Source organism: Boeremia exigua (assembly GCF_020726555.1).
Source record: "Boeremia exigua strain MPI-SDFR-AT-0100 chromosome Unknown C7974scaffold_8, whole genome shotgun sequence".
Classification (NCBI taxonomy): Eukaryota; Fungi; Ascomycota; class Dothideomycetes; order Pleosporales; family Didymellaceae; genus Boeremia; species Boeremia exigua.
Genome location: NW_025763525.1, coordinates 1,081,988 through 1,098,230, shown reverse-complemented (window position 1 = coordinate 1,098,230; position 16,243 = coordinate 1,081,988). Strand labels below are relative to the sequence as shown.

The window sequence follows — 16,243 nt, the reverse complement described above, 5'->3', positions numbered from 1 at the left end:
GCTACATGTGGAAAGCATTGCAATACAACAGAGTTTACGGCAGTGTGCTACATTGCGTCGTATGTACTGTTGGGATTGTTGCATGTTGAGTTTCCATGTGGAAAGTATTGCAATACAACAAAGTTTATGGCAGTGTGCTGCATTACATCGTCTGAGTTGTGGTCTTGAATCGATACATTGCTCGTGATATACTAATACACATGCTTTTTCTACAGTACGTCTACTCGAGCATAGCACCAGGCATGCCCTTCTGGCCGCTGTAGTGCTCGCTCTTGAACCGATTCGGTGCCTGCGGGCGGTCGGCGTCACGGCCCCGGCCCGGCTCGCCCCTCCACCGCATGCCGTCGTCGCCTCTGCGCGGCGCCTTGCGCTCGCCCGCCCGGATCTCAGCGTCGCGCAGCTTGGCGCCCTCGGCCTCGATGCGCTCCTCCAGCGTCGCGGCGGGCGGCGCATGCGGCACGTCCAGCCCCAGCCCGGCCGCGGGCACGGCCACATGGTCGTCAAGCGGCACGGCACTCGCATCGACACAGTCGGCTTCGGGGTCAGCGTCGGCGTCCGGGTCCGCGGTGGCGCCGCCGCGCGTGTTGTGCTTCCGCGGCCACAGCGACGGCAGCGAGATCTGCTGGAAGCGCGGCTCGACGGCGCGCTCGTCGAACCAGGCGTGCACGCGGGCCTCGATGAGCTGGGCGATCTTGGGCACGTCCTGCAGGCGCGAGCGCGAGCCGACCAGCGAGCGCACCGAGAGGTCGAGGCGGTAGTCGTCGAGGAAGGTGAAGGCGAGCGAGGTGGGGCGGTGCGGGGCGGGGTTGGCGGCGGACGGGTTCGACGAGGAGGTCGAGGGGCGCGGCGGGTCGCGGTCGCGGTCGGAGGCGTGGGCGGGCGGGCTGGGGGTGGCGGCGGGCGGGGCGGGCGACGACGAGGGCACAAAGGACATGGCGAGGGTGCCGGAGAAGCGCTCGATGGTCACGGCCAGGGCGACGGGCAGCACGGCGGTCAGCGGCTTGGGCCAGTTGAGGTTGAGCGTCGTCTCGATGCCGATGGTGATGACGTCGCCCAGGTCGACGTCCATGCGGGCCTGCAGGCGGCCGTCGGAGTCGCGGGCGGCGGACGGGCCGTACCAGAAGCCGTCCTCGGCGGGCATGACGCGGCAGTTGCTGAAGATGGGGAACTCGTCGCCCAGGGCAATCTCGGTGACGCGGATGGGCCCGATCCACGCGGGCTTGCTGCCGGCATTGAGCACGTCGGTCAGCGAGGCCAGCACGGCGTCGTCCTGGCGGGCGTCGGCGCGCAGCTGGGCAATGGTCTGCGCGACGAGCACGTTGAACCAGTCGAGGCTCTCGGGCTGGTGGCCCTGCACGTTGTAGTACGTCTTGGCGAGGATGGTCGCGATGCTGGGCCCGCCGCGCGACTCGGCGCCCTTGGTGATGACGGAGCGCGAGGGCTGGCGGCGCAGGGCGGGCGTGGTGGTCGAGTTGGAGCGCGTGCGCTGCTGCTGCTGCTGCAGGTGCTGGCGCGACTGCTGGTGGGCGAGGGTGCGGGCGCGACGCAGCGAGCTGAGGTGCAGGGCGCGGTCGTCGGCCGACGGCGGCTCGCCGAAGATGAAGAACTTGATGAAGCAGAAGATGAGCAGCGCAATTGAGAACTGGCCCACCAGGAAGCCCTGCGTGAACGACAGCCTGCGCGGGTCAGCGGCGCGGCGCGCGGCGGGGCGGCGGGCAGCTCACGAGGACGCGCCCGAGGGCGGTGCGGGCGGGGCGGGCGCCATGCTGGGCACTGCGGACTGCATGGGCGGCGAGGCCACGGTCACCGCGGTCGCTGCGGACGCCATGGGCGGTGGTGCTGCCGGTGGTGCTGCCCGCGCATTTCGGTGCCGACAGCTGCCAGCGCGGACGTCTCGCCGGCGCACGGCTGTCCCGTCGCTATCGATAAGCTCGCCCGCTGCTCTCCGCCCGCCGCCTGCCGCCTCTGCGGCTCTGCCCACCATGGCCGTCGCCAGAGTCGTCCTGTACCGCGCCCAGCGCGCCGACCCTGCACGCGTCGCCAAAGCCGCCCGCATCGTGCGCTCCATTCGAGGCCGGTACCGCGCCCAGGCCTTCCTGTTCCTCGCCTACCACTTCTTCCTCTCTGCGCCGCTGCACCTCGACGTCTTCGTGCTCTTCTTCATCCTCGTCAGCAACTTCATGAACCGCAGCCACGCCTTTCCCACCCACATGTTCCTCGACGGCCTGCGCTTCCTGCTCGACGAGCGCCGCTTCCTCATGCCCTGACCCACCTGCACGCCCTGATCCACGCCCGCTTATCGATACCGCCCATCTTAACCGCCCGCCCGACACCCGCAATGGACTTTGACACCGCCAGCCAGAGCCTGTCGCCTGGCGCCGCCACCAGGAACCCCGAGCTCTGCCTGCCGGCCACCTGCGAGCCTCCCTCTGAGAGCAATCCGCCCAAGCGCGCAGTATGGATTGTACGCGCCTCCCTGGCTGCCCCACGCCCATTGCTGACCGTCCAACGTAGGTCTTTGGTGCCACAGGTCACATAGGGCGCTCGCTCGTGCGCGCCATTCTGGCCCACGGTGACCAGTGTACTGCTGTGGGCTGGACCCACGAGAACACGCCCGAGCAGATGCAGGAGTGGCGGGACACTCGCTGTCTAGGTCTGCTGTGTGATGTTAGAGTCAGGGAGACTGTCGACTACGTGCTGAAGAAGAGTCTCGAGCATTGGGGCAAGACGGATGTGATTGTGAATAGCACTGGTTATGGTGTCATTGGTGCGTGCGAGGACCAGGACGACTATGACTTGCGCAACCAGTTCAGCACAAATTTCCTCGGCACACTCCACATCATCCAGCTGTCGTTGCCGTACTTTCGCCAGCAGAACTCTGGCCGCTACCTGATCTTCTCATCCACTGCTGGATCGCTTGGTGTTCCTGGTCTGGGGCCCTACTGCGCCACCAAGTACGCTGTCGAGGGCCTCATTGAGTCCATGCTCTACGAGATCGACGCATTTAACATCAAGGCGACACTGGTAGAGCCTGGCCATGTGCGGCTTGACGAACCAGACGACAACATTGTGCCGTCCGGCTACCCTGTCACGCCTGGCGCAGGGCCTCCAAAGCCCAAACGCTACGGCCACTTCTCCGTCAAGCCGAACCCAAGCGAGGCCTATGCAAGTCTGACGAGCCCTGCCCAGCATGCACGGCGAATGGTGCAATGGCTGAACGACAGGCAGCCCGTGAGCGCCGTGAAGAGCGCAGAACTAGTATGGCAGCTGGGACACTGTAGCTATCCACCCTTGAGGTTGATCTTGGGAAGCTATGCTGTGGACAGTATCCGTGACCGTTTGAAAAGTATCACAGAAGAGGTCAGTACGCGTTCGTGATATGTAGGCTCACTCTAACATTGCCCAGATTGAAGATTGGAAACACCTATCGTTTCCCACCACGGCTACGGACGACGATGCCATGTCAGAGAAAGGCAGGGCATCTGAGAAGGGTGACGACGACCATGATGAGGAGAACGAATAGATGCCCTATATTGCCAATCGCAATTTGTAAGGATGGTACCTGCAGCAGCCCCTCTTGTTGTACCTCGGCACGCCCGACGCCTTACGTCATCTAGAAGTAGATTAGTCTTTCTGAGATACACCTATAAGCTCTACGTCTTCTCTCCTAATTTGGACCGGTATCAGAATCCAGACTTGTTATACCGAGACAATGCCGCTCTGCACCCTTCACCTCCTCGCCCTCCACAATACCACGCCCAATCCTCTGTCCACTTTCTTGTCAACCCTCAAGTCCAGCACTGTAAAGCCACTCGTAGTTTCTCGTGTACTCCGATGGATTATCCTACCCACTAAGATCTCCACGGAGCACCTCCTTGCCCGTAACATACGATGGGACATCCTCCTGGTTCTCCCCAGCACCGACAGTCTCCCCAGTGACATTACAAGACTAGTCGAACACCACTGGAGCGTCACAGCCGGCGTGCCTTCCCGACTCACCAAAGACTTTGATCAAACAAACAAAACCCTGCTGCATCCCGACCCGGTCACCGTGCCACCGCTCAGCGATCCAACCAAGGCGAAACCAACAACACAGTCAAGCCAAGACCTCGAGCTCTCCGCCGAACTAAACGCCTGGATCGACGAATTCGTTAGCAGCAACGGGAAGGCAGGCAAAGGCGCCGTCTCCATGTTCAACCTGCTCGCCTTCAACCCCGGCATGAAAGACCAGTATCTCAAGTACGGCGCCGCGTTCGCCGCCAGCATCGGCGCGCGGCACGGCGGCAACGCGAAGATCGTCGGCAACGTGACGGGTGTCAACGGCCGACACGAGAGGGTCGAGGGCGACTGGGATGAGATTGCGCTCGCGCACTATCCCAGCATCGAGCATTTCAGGGACATGCTGACGAGCGCGGATTACCAGGAGGTTAATCATAGGCATAGGGTGGGCAGTTTGCGGGATACGTGTATTTTGATGACGAGCGAGATTGCAGTTGAGGCGGTGCTGGGTCAGGGTGAGGGGAGAGCCAGACTGTGAGGCTGCGGGCCGCCCTTTAGCCCTTTTGGCGCGTCTATATGTAAGGACTGGAGACGTCTGCGAGACCTCACGTATTGCCTGGGTGCATAGAAAGAAGTTTATCGAGGCCTGAAACTCACACTTGGAATCCCGGAGTACGAAGAGCGACCAATAGATCATAATACGGCAGTCGTTCCTTCAAGAACACGGCAGTCGCTCTTTCAAGAATACAGCATTCACTCCTACAAGCTTACTCACACCCCTCTCCTCGCGATCCGGCCAACCACCATCCCATCTCGAAGTTCAGCATTCGAAATGCCCACGCAAGCCGTCCCCCCAGCCACTGGCTCAGACGCCAAACCACCACCCACCGCCGCTCTCCCCCACTCCCTCGCAAAGTTCAAGCAGCGCTCTCACGACACCCACCACGCCGTCCACATCCCCGAACTCACTCTCCGCCTGGCCTTGGACCCCCACCCCGCTCCACCACTACCCACACCCCCACTCCCCACCGACGCCGACGCCGACGCGGACGCCCCGCTCCCGAACCTCCTCAACACCCAGCCCATCCACGCCGTGTACCTAGGCAACTCGATGCTCGAGCGCCTCAAAACCACCGGCCTCGGGACGCGCCTCGGGGCCTTGAGCGAGTCGGGCGTAGCCTTCAACGCCGGCGTGGGCGGCGACAAGAACGAGTCCGTGCTGTACCGGCTCGCGCAGGGTCTGGGCAGCGTGCTGAGCGCCGCGCAGGCAAGGGGCGACGGGCGGTGCGATATCAAGCTGTGGGTTCTGTGCTCGGGGACGAACAATCTGCATGCGAAGCGGGGGCTGAGGGAGGGTGATGTGGCGAGTTGGAAGGCGTTGCTTGATGCGTGTTTGGAGATTGCGCCGCGCTCGGTGGTGTTGGCGTGTGATGTGTTCTATCGCAAGGATATTGCTGATGAGGTCACGGAGCGGGCGAACGAGAAGCTGAAGCAGGTTGTTGAGGAGTGCGAGGCGAAGGCGAGGGTGGTGTGGGTTGAAGCGCGGCAGAAGATCGCGAAGGAGATGCTGGTTGACCACGTGCATATGGACGAGAAGGGGTATGAAGTCTGGGACGGAGTCTTGTGGCCATATGTCGAGGCCGTGCTGGCGAGAGCTGAGACAAGAGATGAAGGGGAGCTGCAATAGACATCCATAGTAGAGACATTGTTTTGACGAGGAAAACCTGTGTTCGCCATTGTACTTCAGCAACGACAGTCTTCACAACTAGCACAATCATGATCAGTCCGAGTCAGTGTCGTGATAGAGATATGAATAACTTTTCCAATAAGTATTATACAATCAATCCGTGAAAACGCTCTATGCCGCAGAATCGCAAGCAGCCAAGGACTACAGCATCATGAATACGCGCAGTGACGATTTACAAGATTTACTCGTCCTTGACGCCACCACGGCCAGAACGCTCAGCAGCCTCGATGCTCTTCTTGTCGGTCTTGATCTCGCCACCCTGCATAGCGCCCATGAGGCCAGCAGCCGCCTTCCAGGGGCGAGCGAGCTCACCGGTCGCGGGCTGGCCGAAGAGGTGGACCTTGATGAGGTTGCCCTCGAAGGCGCCCTTGAGGGGAATGATGGACTGGATGAGGAGCGGGTTGGTGTACTTCATGTAGAGGTGCATGAAACCCATCATGCCGACACCCATCAACTGGCCCTTGAAGAGACCCTTCAGCTGCTGGAGATCGTAGGCCTTGACGGTGGTCGCGACAAACTTGGGCTCCTCGCCAGAGCCCATGGGCGCAGGCTCGACGTACTTGACAACGGTCATGTCTGCATGCTGTTAGTCCAATGCCTTGCGAGGTCGAGACCCGGCTCATGCCGCAGCTTCCGCATAACGCACCATTCTTCTTGTTGATCTGCATCTGCACGTAGAAGTAGATTGCGGCGATGATGATGTTGGAGACGATGTACAGGGCGCGGACGCCGTTCAGCACGTTCGGGTCATCGAAGGGAACCTTTTTCGAGATCTGCATAAACCCCCTGGCTACCGTCAGTTCCGAGTCGCGTGAGGCGCGCATGCAGTAGGACCTACAGGATGATGACCAGGTTGGTACTGCGCGGTTGTTAGCAAGCTGCGCCTGAAAGCGAGTGTAGAATGACGTACATTTGAGGAGAGATAGCCATTGTGACGGTGGGGACTGTTCGTCGCGGGTATGTTGCAGAGCGTGATACAGTGAGGTCGCGTGAGGACCGTGAGGTTTGTATGCGGCGCGGGGGCGGTATGGAGTGAAAGGTGCGTCGGCTTTTGTGGTGGGATTATTAGCGGCAGCTGCGAAAGGCCACCTTCCTGGGCGGCGTTCGGCTTCTAGCCCGATGTGACAACAGCCGTTCTAAAGGCGTCGAACACCTTCTCCGGCCACATTTGTGACCAACAAGCACTTGACAGTAGGCACCCTGAGGCGTCGATAATATGGCTTCAACACTGTTGTCCATAAGACGCCAAGCGGATGTTGTCTCGTGAGGATCATACAGAGGTCATAGCAGAAGAACAGACGAAGTCAGGACCCTCGTAACGAGGATCTGTTCTCATTGAGCCTTGATATGGCTGCGGGTATCTCGTCTACGTTATAGTTGGCCAGGTGGCATTGATCATAGCCTCTTCTCTATCCCAAGGAAAACACCAGACATCCGTATGCATGCCCCAGGAACGCCTTGCTAAATTCATCCACAATCATCGAGATACCTACACCGAACGGCTGGAGAGTGTAGCATGCTATCATCTGCAAAACCCATGCAACAATGGTTGAGCCACTTCGAACACCTCCGAGCTTTTACATAACGGAGCACTCTCTGTCAGGACGGTTCTTGTCTTTATGCTTCTTCTCTGAAAGCTCTCCTAGAGGGTCTTTGCTCTTACTTCTCTGGTGATCTTTCTTCCCTTTCTTGCTCTTCTTACGCGAGATGCCCGAATCTTTCTGCTCCTTGATTGGTTCGGACTCCGGTGGCGAATGATCTTGACTATCAACAGAGTTGATGATAATGACGGGCTCGTCGGCAGCCCCGGCTTCAGTGATGGCTAGCTTGTCCTTGCTACCACGACCAGTCAGTCTTGACAGGGTCAACGAAAGGCGTCCTTCACCACTCTGACTAGTTGGTCGACTCTTCGTGGCGCCTAGCCACGTCCGGGACCCGCGGCGCGAAGCCGACAAGAAGGTAGTTTTCGACTCATCGGCTGGGGTGGGAGGTTGAGTTCGACCACGCGAAATGCTCTCCAGGTCGTCAAAGGCCACACTACTGCGTCGATTGCTAGACATGCTCGCACGACCTATCGGTTCTGAGACAACCGATTCAGGATGCACGTCCACTAGCTTCACTTTGTCCCACTCGCCACTGCTCTCCGCGTCCGTAGCGCCAGCTTCTGGAGAGGAAATGAGTGTCTCTCTAGAGGCGAGAGACGAAATCGCTCCAGTCTGCGCCTCAGCGTACGTAGGCGGGTCTCCTCTCGTTGCCAGCTCTTCATCTATCGGCTGGACTTGGTAGAACAACAGGTATGGCGATTCTTCCCGTAACGCTTCTTTGATGTCCACGTCAGACACTCGAGGGTTCGACAAGTCGTCAAATCGCAGCCAAGCTCCCGTATCGTCGGTATCCTCAGAATGTGAAGTCATAGGTCGCTCGTGGAAGTTTGCACGGACGAGCGAGATGTAGTGCCCAGAATCGACCGAAACGCCACGATGGCAAACGACCGACTGTAACACGAGCTTGAAGTTGCCAAATAGTGGGCCCTCCTCCGTCATCCTGTCATCAGAGACGAAATGTGGTAGCGCGATCTCGAGTGGGATATCGATATATGTATTGAGGCGCTTTGGGGTGCCGTTCAAGGTCATCGAGTAGCGTTTCAGGCATATTCCAAGAACTGGGCGTCGACTTGAAAAGTGCGCCGCAACCTGAGCGTCTGTCTTGGGGACATTGTCCGTATACCAAGCTGAAACGTGTTAGTTGTGACCTGGCATGCTAAGGATGAACTTACGAATGAGACTGAAAAACTGCCATGCCGGCATCAGGACCTCCTTTCTAAGGAGTGATGCTGATCGTGGTCTCCCGCTAGAGCTGTTGTTCCACATGTCATCCAGATGCTTTTTCTCGTCGAACTTCTTGTCTCCCGCGTTCTTGAATCTTTGACTGAAAATACTGTCCGCGCGCCGACGTCCCTCAAGAGACGGTCGAATGGTTGACAATGGACTGGAAGGTGCCATCGATACAGGAGTGGCCACCATCGGCGACTCTGGATCCAGTAGCTCTACACTCTCTACGTGGATAGTCTCGTTCTTCTCTGGATTTCGGTCCACTTCTTCACGGGCTACCGATCTCACTGATCCTATTGTGTTTTGCCGTTGCAGGAAGCGCTTCACCTCGATGCGATTGTTGAAGTAAGTCTCCAAACAGTCTTCCAAGGTAATAACTTCATCTCCTTCCTGCTCAGGAATAGCCACTTCCAGTAGCCGCTCGTTGACGAACTTGTGGTCGTCCTCTTTATCTTCTCGGCCGGGATGATATATGTCCATCTTCAAGGTGAGCAACGGTAGCTCGAGTGCACCAGTGATGAAGGTGAAGGCCTCGGAGGCATCTTGTTGGCAGATTCTGGCTGCGTCTTCCCACCCGCACTCGGCCAAGGCGTCCTGCAGGTGCTTCGTCTAATAGCGTGTAAGTATTGATCTTGCAGGATGCCCACAGTACGTACGAGCTCGACTCGGATGAGTTGTCCCGTCCTGAGCAGATTTACCCATAACCGTAGAGTAGCTGCCAGTTTCTTCCTAGGCTCGTCATCGAAGTTGTCGTACAACATGGCCTCGAAAGCGTCCAGTCTCGCAAACATGGCGAAAAGCAGAGCGTCCAGGTAACATGTGACCATGTTCCTGTTGATGGCGCCCACCATATTGACTTGGGGATTGTAGTCCTTCAGTTCGCCCTCGATCGACTCGTTTGCAAGCATCAGAATGTCGTAGGCTTTGTCGATGTCATCGGGGTACCAATCCAGAGCGTGTTCAACTTGCTCCTTTCCAAGTCTTGCTACACCCGCACCTTGCAGCCGTGAGAGCAGCATTGTGACCTGTGAGGGTCAGCCTAGAGCCAAACAGCGGCTGGTCCAAACGTACGTTCTTCGAGACATCCTTGTCGGGGGTCGGCTTTGCGTCTTCGTTGGTGAATATCTTGTAGAGGCTGGAGGACACGGCCTGGCCAGAGCTTGACTGTTGCAATAGATTGTTAGAAGAGTCGAGGGTAAGAATATGGGTAAATGCCGGGATGAGCGGTGCGCGGCACTTGTGCAGAAACAGGAAGCTGTCGGCGACTGTGCTGCGCAGGGCATGGGGGAGCTTGTGATACAGCGACTCGAGGCTGGACGAGGTTCGTCGCAGACGGCAGGGCCAGTCTCGAGGCGGCGCAACGCAGGCGGGAGCAGAGGTGGCAGAGACGGAGCGTACTTTGAGGCGGGCGGCGTCCTTGGACTTGCGCTTCTCGGCCTGGTGCTTCTCGCGGCGGCTGAGAAAGCGCTGCATGCCGTTCATAGTGGGCGCGCGCGGCGGACGACGTCCATGCAGTCACGCAGGCGGCGGGTGCAGAGCGGCGGGCAGAGGGCGCGCAGAGGGCGAGCAGAGGTCGAGCAGAGGTCGAGCAGAGGGCCGAGCAGCTGGCCGAAGCTGGGCTGGGTCGCCGCGGGGTAGGCGAGCCTGGGGCGGTATACGGGCAGGCGCGAGACAGCCGCACACGCCGTGGAGAGACGTGGACAGACGCCTGAGCGCGCGGACCGCGACCGGGAGACGACCACGCCACGGCGCGCGGGCAGGAGCGTCGTTCTGGTGCGCCGGCCTGCGCGGTGCCGTCTGCCGCGCGCCGCTGCGCAACCTGCCCGCCTGCCTGTCGCGCAGGGATGGCGCGGGGCCTGGCCTGGAGCTGCAGCCGGCCCGGGACGCGACGAGACGCCGGCGGTGCGCAGTGCCAAGCCCCGAAAAGTTGACTGCGAGCGCTGCTGCGCGGCGCCATCGTCACCAGCCCGGACGCGACACAATGGCCCTGCGCGAGCTGCCCCCCCGGACGGCCACGGCCCTGTGCCGCCATGCCAGGCCCACTGCCCGCGCCCTCGCGCCCATACTGCGCCGCCATGCCGCGACCGACGCCGCCGCCGCCGTCGAGACGACCGATTTCGTCGCCGCGCCCACGCCGTCCAGCGACGCCGTCAAGGACTTCGACCCCATTGCCCGCAGCCGCGCGCGGCGCCGTGGCAAGCAGCAGCTCCCGCCCAGCAGATACCAGTACCGCGAGCCCAAGTACTACCGCGGCCCGCTGCACCCCCACCAGCCTCTCCCCGTCTCAGACCCGGCGTCGCGACGCTTCCAGCCCGGCCCCTTCACACTGCCGCGCCTCGACCAGACGTACCAGAGCACCATCGCCCAGGACATCCTCGCCATGACCTACCAGCACTACCCGCCCGGCTACCGTGCCCCCAAGGTCGAACAGCGCCTGCGCGAGTGGCAGGGTGACTCGCCGTACTTCAAGGGCCGCCCGCTGCGAGGGCCGCGTGGAAAGGGCGAGGTCCTGCGTCTGCTCCAGGAGCCGCGCACCTTCCGCAACATTCCCAAGATCACCAAGGTCGTCGTGCACTCCATGGTCCCCGAGGCCCAGACGGAGAGCTCCCACCTGCACGTCGCTGGCATGATCCTACAGTCCATCACCAACGTGCGCGTCCAGTCTCACAAGGCGAAGGGGAACGTCCTGGCATGGAACCTGCGCGAGGGGCGCTACGTCTCCGTCACCGCCACCATGGAGCGAGAAGATGCCTCGCACTTCCTCGAGAAGCTCATTGACGTCGTGCTGCCGAGAATCAAGGAGTGGAAGGGCGTCCCGGGCTCGTCAGGAGACGGCCACGGCAACATCAGCTTTGGTCTGACACCAGAGCAGCTTGCCCTCTTCCCGGAGATCGAGGTCAACTACGACGCGTAAGCCTGCTTAGTCCTCGCCCAAGAAAACGACTGACTCTCTACAGATATCCACCCAAGATGATCCCCGGTTGCCACATTACCATCATCACTGATGCCACAAGTAACAAGGACGCACGCCTGCTGACACAGGCCATCGGTCTGCCTTTCTACGGCAAGCTGAACGACTAGAGAAGACCTTTGCCATACTGTGTATAAAACCTTGTAACATCTGTAAGACTTCAATAGGCTGGTCGCAGGTGTACGTACATCGCGACTGAGCAATACATTTCTCGAAATTCATGTTCCAAGTTTCCATTTTTGCAGCCTTGGCGCGGATCCTCCCTGTAGGTGGATGTGAGAGCGTGTTGATGTGTGTTTTCTCAACGCATCGTGTTCGCATCTCGGCCGATGACGCTTCGAAGGACATTCTAGCTAATTATGGAGTTGACCATCAACTGTGACCAGATTCGTCTTTGAGGGGCTGCAAACTGTCACTGTTAAGAATTTAACTGTATTGGGCCTTAGGAGGTGAGAGCTGCCGTGCCTTCCTTCTTCTCCTCTCTCACAACATCACCTTGTTAGGACCGTAAGATAAGCACAACTTAAGTAGCGCATGCTGGCAGGGGGTACTCCTGTAGTAATGCGGAACCGGTGAAGAAGAATTAAGCTGACTGTAGACCTTGGGTCGTTCGGCCACCTCTGTGAGTCTACACCTGCTATTCACGGAATAACATTCAGTCCTCGAATCACTGAAGAGGAGACCGGAAATAACGTGCATGCTTCGGATTTCGATACTAGGTTCTTGAGATCATGCGAGCTTCTTAGGATGGATAATCGCTCGGCTCGATGCCGGTGCTGAACTCTCCTCTGAAGTCGCGAGCTAGCTCGTCGGAGTACTGCGACTGTTCCCACCGATACTGGAAGCCTGTATTCTTCTCCAACATCGCCTGCATAAATCGACCAACCGCTGCTTCCTCCTGTAGACCAGCCTGACAGCTCCTCCACTCCCATTTCCTCATGTTCTTGGCTCGGAACTGGCAGTGACCAAAGTCGATGAGCTTGCATTTCCATTTCTCGCCAATAGGATCCCAATGCACCACGGTGTTGCGCGCGATGTTCTGGTCCATGTTGAGAATCTCCATATTCTGCATGTAGTACTGGACGGTGCGCAAACCGTCGTCAATGATGGACTTCCAGTGTTCGGGTCCTGGTGGTGGTGGCGACGAAGTGTCGTACAGTCTCAGCATTGAGAAGCCAGGCACGTACTGCAGAAGGACGCCTGGTATGCCTTTGATGTGCGAGCTCTGTGTATGATGATACTTCGACGTGTAGCTTGGCGGAATGCGCACACTGCTGATGAATCGAGGTATGTCTACCCCATCAATATGATGTTCTCTGGCTCTCCGATAGAACTCTGTCTCCGCGCGATACATCTTCAAGCATTGGACTTGAAAGTACATCTCAGTATACGCATCAGCGAGGCCCTCTTCCTCGTCGCCGGTACTCTCGCTATCTTCCTCATCTTCCTCATCCCAGAAGTCATCTCCGGTATCGTCCAGATGCTGACTGGACATTAGGTGTAGAAAGAACTTGACGAAATCGCTCGACCATCGCCGTTTCTCAAAACCCATGTCTCTCGCCACTGTCCACGCATTGTTGTCGCCTTCTTCGTCTCGAGCCTCTGTGCTGTAGCGACGATCGTACACCTTCAGAACGAAATCCCCCTCGAGATCGATAGCAGGCTCGAAGATCCGTACAACCATAACTGGAGCCATCGTAAACGGAGTGAATGTTCTGATGATTGTTGCCTGAACAAGGCGACTCATGAGGTGGAGCCGAACGGTGTTCCCGGCCTGATAACTTGGTGAAGCATTTTCGTGGATCTTGTTCGCGTCCGCAAGCTCAGGAGCACTTGCTCTTCGACGCAGCGGTCTGCATCCTGGCTCAGAGAACGGCACAGTCCTCAGCACAGCAGGGCCGAAGTTAATAGAGGACATGGTGATGTGGTTGAAGCAATCAAAACGAGCTGTCTTAATGCTCTTAGGGAGCGCACAGGCGATGTGAAGCTGTCTGGTGAAGGCCAGGTGAGCACTTTTATCTTCACTTGTGGGTCTTTCCGCTCAAGATACTTCACTTCTTCTCTGCGGCCTCCTTGTTTCACTGGGATCCAGTCCAGGCGCAAGTTTATCGACTTCGGACACTGTAAGATCAGGAAAGAGGGCACGAGTGACTGGGAATGGAGAGAACTTCAGGCGTGGGAAGGGGAGGGGAGCTCCATTGGGAGGCACATGCAGAGCTTTGTGAAGAAGTATAAGAACTTCGACTGCGTGTATGAGAGTTCCCAGTATCAGCAGGATTTGGCTGAAGACTTTCTCCGGGACACAGTTGAAGAAACAGCTGAAATGGAGAATGCATGATGTTTACGAAGACCGCGACAATAAAATTTGAGGAAAAATACTGCGGAACGTTTGCTTGCCTTCGTTCGAGGACCGTAAGGGTGGTATTTACCTATTCATTGATAGGTGTGCTCCTGCTCTCTTATACTGCAAACACCAGTATTTGAAGCCCTCGGATTCTCTATCTCCATTCTCTCGGCTTCATGCCCTCGCTATACGAACACATCATGGCAACTTTGATATGGCTTCGAAATTTTTGATCCTGTTGTTGTGCAATACCCTGGACTGAAACGAAGAGCGGGCTCTCCAGAATTTGCAAACCTGAACTGTGGTCTTGAATTTTTCACGTCGACAGTCCACAGCAGTGGGCAGAATTATCAGGCTCCAGCTGATGGACGATTCTGGAAGCGGCAGGCATGCACAGTGATCGAGCGTCTTTCGGCTCGGAGGACGACCAGGGAGGTACTGCAGAAGAATGATATAGACGAGGACAAGGCTGGTGAAGATAACCTTGGCCTGACATTTCAGCCGGTCGGAGTAAATATAAATGAAGCCTCGTTCCAGGACTGAATACAGCCCATCTCCTCTCCTCAGGGCTGGTGTGTGAGTTGATGTGCGGTTTGAGCCGGGTTATTATCTTGATGGCAGGAGCACCGGCCGGGAAGACGCAGGCCTCCGAAAGTTTGGCGCAGAAGCAGGCGGGTCTGTGCGCGGTCGCAGCTTCATGTTCTCGGCCAGCTCTGTCAACACCCCCATTTCCGATACCCCTCTGTACACTTAGTAGTCTTCGTGAGAGCGACTTCCCGGCATCATGCAGGCCCTCAGACAACCCATGCGTGCGGCGCTCACCAAGGCCGCGGCCAGGCCCTACAGCACAGGCTCGTCGCAGTACGCCGAGACAATCAAGAACCTCCGCATCAACGGCGACACCAAGGTGCTGTTCCAGGGTTTCACCGGCAAGCAGGGAACGTGAGTGCTCGCGACAGCTTGCAGGGAGACGGGCACGGCGCTGACGCAGTCACAGCTTCCACGCGCAGCAGGCGATCGAGTACGGTATGCGCCCACGCAGGAGCTGTCTGGCATCATCGGGACCGCGAATTGACACGCACGCGCAGGCACCAAGGTCGTCGGCGGCACCAACCCCAAGAAGGCCGGCCAGGAGCATCTCGGCCTCCCCGTCTTCGCCAATGTCGAGCAGGGCATCCGCGAGACGGGCGCCACTGCAACCGCCATCTTCGTCCCGTACGCGCGCCGCCCCACGCCGCACCGCAATATCCTGACAGTGCCACAGTCCCCCCGTCGCCGCCGCCGGTATTGAGGAGGCCATCAAGGCCGAGGTCCCTCTGATTGTGACGTAGGTGTGCACGCCCACTGCGCCAGACATAGCAGCTAACAGCGCGCAGCATCACCGAGGGCATTCCCCAGCACGGTATGGGCGCGCAATGCCACGCATCGCTCGCAGTACACTGACTCGCCTAGACATGGTCCGCATTACCGACATGCTCAAGACCCAGAACAAGTCCCGCATGGTTGGCCCCAACTGCCCTGGTATTATCGCGCCCGTACGCAAACATCCACGGTCAACGGTATGCACACGCTAACGCGACTCTTAGGGCCAATGCAAGATCGGCATCATGCCTGGCTTCATCCACAAGCGCGGTCGCGTCGGTATCGTCTCCCGCTCCGGAACCCTCACCTACGAGGCTGTCAACCAGACCACCCAGGCTGGCCTCGGCCAGTCGCTCGTCGTCGGCATCGGCGGTGACCCCTTCTCGGGCACCAACTTCATCGACTGCCTGAAGGTCTTCCTCGAGGACGGCGAGACAGACGGTATCATCATGATTGGAGAGATTGGTGGAACTGCCGAGGAGGATGCCGCCGACTTCCTGAAGGAGTACAACACGGCCAACAAGCCCGTTGTCAGCTTCATCGCTGGTATCTCCGCGCCGCCGGGCAGGAGAATGGGCCACGCTGGTGCCATTGTCAGCGGAGGAAAGGGCGACGCCAACTCCAAGATCGCCGCCCTGGAGGCTGCCGGCGTCGTTGTTGAGCGCTCGCCTGCTTCGCTCGGCAAGTCGCTGTACGACCAGTTCATCAAGCGCGACCTGATATAATTTCCTTGCAAGATTCGCAACGAAGCGCGGTGGAAATTGGGTTGATCTGTTCAAAGTTTCGAGCGCATATCCGGATGGGGCAGGCTGCAGTTGCTGCATGAAGGGATGTTTTGTACCAAGTCCCGTCTATTGTACATTTAGTCATTTCACGCAATCTTGACGTCTGCATAAGACGCCGCTCGCACCCAACTTGTCCTGCTGGCTGTCGTGACCGCGGGAGTGCATATAAAATCGCGCTAGTTGGAGCCCCACAAGAAAGTTCAC

The 16,243-nt window shown here is 58.5% G+C and overlaps 10 protein-coding genes across 10 annotated transcripts; 6 read left to right on the top strand and 4 right to left on the bottom strand.

The window, feature by feature from the left end:
- Positions 1 to 220: 220 nt before the first annotated feature.
- Positions 221 to 1,854, bottom strand: C7974DRAFT_425849 (uncharacterized protein; the record flags this gene model as incomplete). The annotated part of the gene is made up of 2 exons (XM_046144495.1): positions 1,725 to 1,854; positions 221 to 1,676 (listed from the first exon to the last, which is right to left on the bottom strand). The coding sequence occupies exons 1-2, from the start codon at positions 1,826 to 1,828 to the stop codon at positions 221 to 223; spliced, it is 1,560 nt and encodes a 519-aa protein (XP_045995513.1). The 5' UTR covers positions 1,829 to 1,854.
- Positions 1,855 to 1,973: 119 nt separating this feature from the next.
- Positions 1,974 to 3,669, top strand: C7974DRAFT_397716 (uncharacterized protein). Its single transcript, XM_046142229.1, has 3 exons — positions 1,974 to 2,464; positions 2,515 to 3,360; positions 3,407 to 3,669. The coding sequence occupies exons 1-3, from the start codon at positions 2,339 to 2,341 to the stop codon at positions 3,521 to 3,523; spliced, it is 1,089 nt and encodes a 362-aa protein (XP_045995511.1). The 5' UTR covers positions 1,974 to 2,338; the 3' UTR covers positions 3,524 to 3,669.
- On the top strand, positions 1,983 to 2,267 carry C7974DRAFT_314404 (uncharacterized protein; the record flags this gene model as incomplete). Its single annotated transcript, XM_046138457.1, has 1 exon — positions 1,983 to 2,267. One exon carries the CDS (start codon positions 1,983 to 1,985, stop codon positions 2,265 to 2,267), a length of 285 nt encoding a protein of 94 aa, XP_045995512.1.
- C7974DRAFT_216557 (uncharacterized protein) lies at positions 3,665 to 4,684 on the top strand. Its single transcript, XM_046137082.1, has one exon. It carries the CDS (start codon positions 3,713 to 3,715, stop codon positions 4,535 to 4,537), a length of 825 nt encoding a protein of 274 aa, XP_045995510.1. The 5' UTR covers positions 3,665 to 3,712; the 3' UTR covers positions 4,538 to 4,684.
- Positions 4,685 to 5,870, top strand: C7974DRAFT_216562 (uncharacterized protein). Its single transcript, XM_046137083.1, has one exon. It carries the CDS (start codon positions 4,832 to 4,834, stop codon positions 5,684 to 5,686), a length of 855 nt encoding a protein of 284 aa, XP_045995509.1. The 5' UTR covers positions 4,685 to 4,831; the 3' UTR covers positions 5,687 to 5,870.
- C7974DRAFT_397712 (inorganic phosphate transporter Pho88) lies at positions 5,794 to 6,885 on the bottom strand. Its single transcript, XM_046142228.1, has 4 exons — positions 6,657 to 6,885; positions 6,585 to 6,605; positions 6,393 to 6,532; positions 5,794 to 6,322 (listed from the first exon to the last, which is right to left on the bottom strand). The coding sequence occupies exons 1-4, from the start codon at positions 6,674 to 6,676 to the stop codon at positions 5,928 to 5,930; spliced, it is 576 nt and encodes a 191-aa protein (XP_045995508.1). The 5' UTR covers positions 6,677 to 6,885; the 3' UTR covers positions 5,794 to 5,927.
- Positions 6,886 to 7,323: 438 nt separating this feature from the next.
- On the bottom strand, positions 7,324 to 10,059 carry C7974DRAFT_315509 (ubiquitin C-terminal hydrolase family protein; the record flags this gene model as incomplete). The annotated part of the gene is made up of 4 exons (XM_046138511.1): positions 7,324 to 8,477; positions 8,523 to 9,186; positions 9,234 to 9,602; positions 9,649 to 10,059. The coding sequence occupies 4 exons, from the start codon at positions 10,057 to 10,059 to the stop codon at positions 7,324 to 7,326; spliced, it is 2,598 nt and encodes an 865-aa protein (XP_045995507.1).
- A 476-nt stretch (positions 10,060 to 10,535) lies between these two features.
- Positions 10,536 to 11,974, top strand: C7974DRAFT_216514 (ribosomal protein L5 domain-containing protein). The gene is made up of 2 exons (XM_046137081.1): positions 10,536 to 11,487; positions 11,535 to 11,974. Exons 1-2 carry the CDS (start codon positions 10,559 to 10,561, stop codon positions 11,656 to 11,658), a joined length of 1,053 nt encoding a protein of 350 aa, XP_045995506.1. The 5' UTR covers positions 10,536 to 10,558; the 3' UTR covers positions 11,659 to 11,974.
- Positions 11,975 to 12,290: 316 nt separating this feature from the next.
- On the bottom strand, positions 12,291 to 13,466 carry C7974DRAFT_414790 (uncharacterized protein; the record flags this gene model as incomplete). The annotated part of the gene is made up of 1 exon (XM_046143836.1): positions 12,291 to 13,466. One exon carries the CDS (start codon positions 13,464 to 13,466, stop codon positions 12,291 to 12,293), a length of 1,176 nt encoding a protein of 391 aa, XP_045995505.1.
- A 1,125-nt stretch (positions 13,467 to 14,591) lies between these two features.
- Positions 14,592 to 16,239, top strand: C7974DRAFT_339108 (succinyl-CoA synthetase-like protein). The gene is made up of 7 exons (XM_046139239.1): positions 14,592 to 14,834; positions 14,890 to 14,918; positions 14,981 to 15,107; positions 15,157 to 15,219; positions 15,269 to 15,294; positions 15,345 to 15,427; positions 15,479 to 16,239. Exons 1-7 carry the CDS (start codon positions 14,677 to 14,679, stop codon positions 15,977 to 15,979), a joined length of 987 nt encoding a protein of 328 aa, XP_045995504.1. The 5' UTR covers positions 14,592 to 14,676; the 3' UTR covers positions 15,980 to 16,239.
- The last annotated feature ends 4 nt before the right edge of the window (positions 16,240 to 16,243 follow it).

Coding starts and splice junctions, on each gene's coding strand:
- C7974DRAFT_397712 (XM_046142228.1), bottom strand. CDS start 6,676: ATGGCTATCTCTCCTCAAAT. Junction 6,606..6,656: donor ATGGCTATCTCTCCTCAAAT/GTACGTCATTCT, acceptor ACAACCGCGCAG/TACCAACCTGGTCATCATCC. Junction 6,323..6,392: donor GCAGATCAACAAGAAGAATG/GTGCGTTATGCG, acceptor AACAGCATGCAG/ACATGACCGTTGTCAAGTAC.
- C7974DRAFT_216557 (XM_046137082.1), top strand. CDS start 3,713: ATGCCGCTCTGCACCCTTCACCTCCTCGCCCTCCACAATACCACGCCC.
- C7974DRAFT_216562 (XM_046137083.1), top strand. CDS start 4,832: ATGCCCACGCAAGCCGTCCCCCCAGCCACTGGCTCAGACGCCAAACCA.
- C7974DRAFT_397716 (XM_046142229.1), top strand. CDS start 2,339: ATGGACTTTGACACCGCCAGCCAGAGCCTGTCGCCTGGCGCCGCCACC. Junction 2,465..2,514: donor CCAAGCGCGCAGTATGGATT/GTACGCGCCTCC, acceptor CGTCCAACGTAG/GTCTTTGGTGCCACAGGTCA. Junction 3,361..3,406: donor TGAAAAGTATCACAGAAGAG/GTCAGTACGCGT, acceptor AACATTGCCCAG/ATTGAAGATTGGAAACACCT.
- C7974DRAFT_339108 (XM_046139239.1), top strand. CDS start 14,677: ATGCAGGCCCTCAGACAACCCATGCGTGCGGCGCTCACCAAGGCCGCG. Junction 14,835..14,889: donor TTCACCGGCAAGCAGGGAAC/GTGAGTGCTCGC, acceptor ACGCAGTCACAG/CTTCCACGCGCAGCAGGCGA. Junction 15,108..15,156: donor GCAACCGCCATCTTCGTCCC/GTACGCGCGCCG, acceptor ACAGTGCCACAG/TCCCCCCGTCGCCGCCGCCG.
- C7974DRAFT_216514 (XM_046137081.1), top strand. CDS start 10,559: ATGGCCCTGCGCGAGCTGCCCCCCCGGACGGCCACGGCCCTGTGCCGC. Junction 11,488..11,534: donor ATCGAGGTCAACTACGACGC/GTAAGCCTGCTT, acceptor GACTCTCTACAG/ATATCCACCCAAGATGATCC.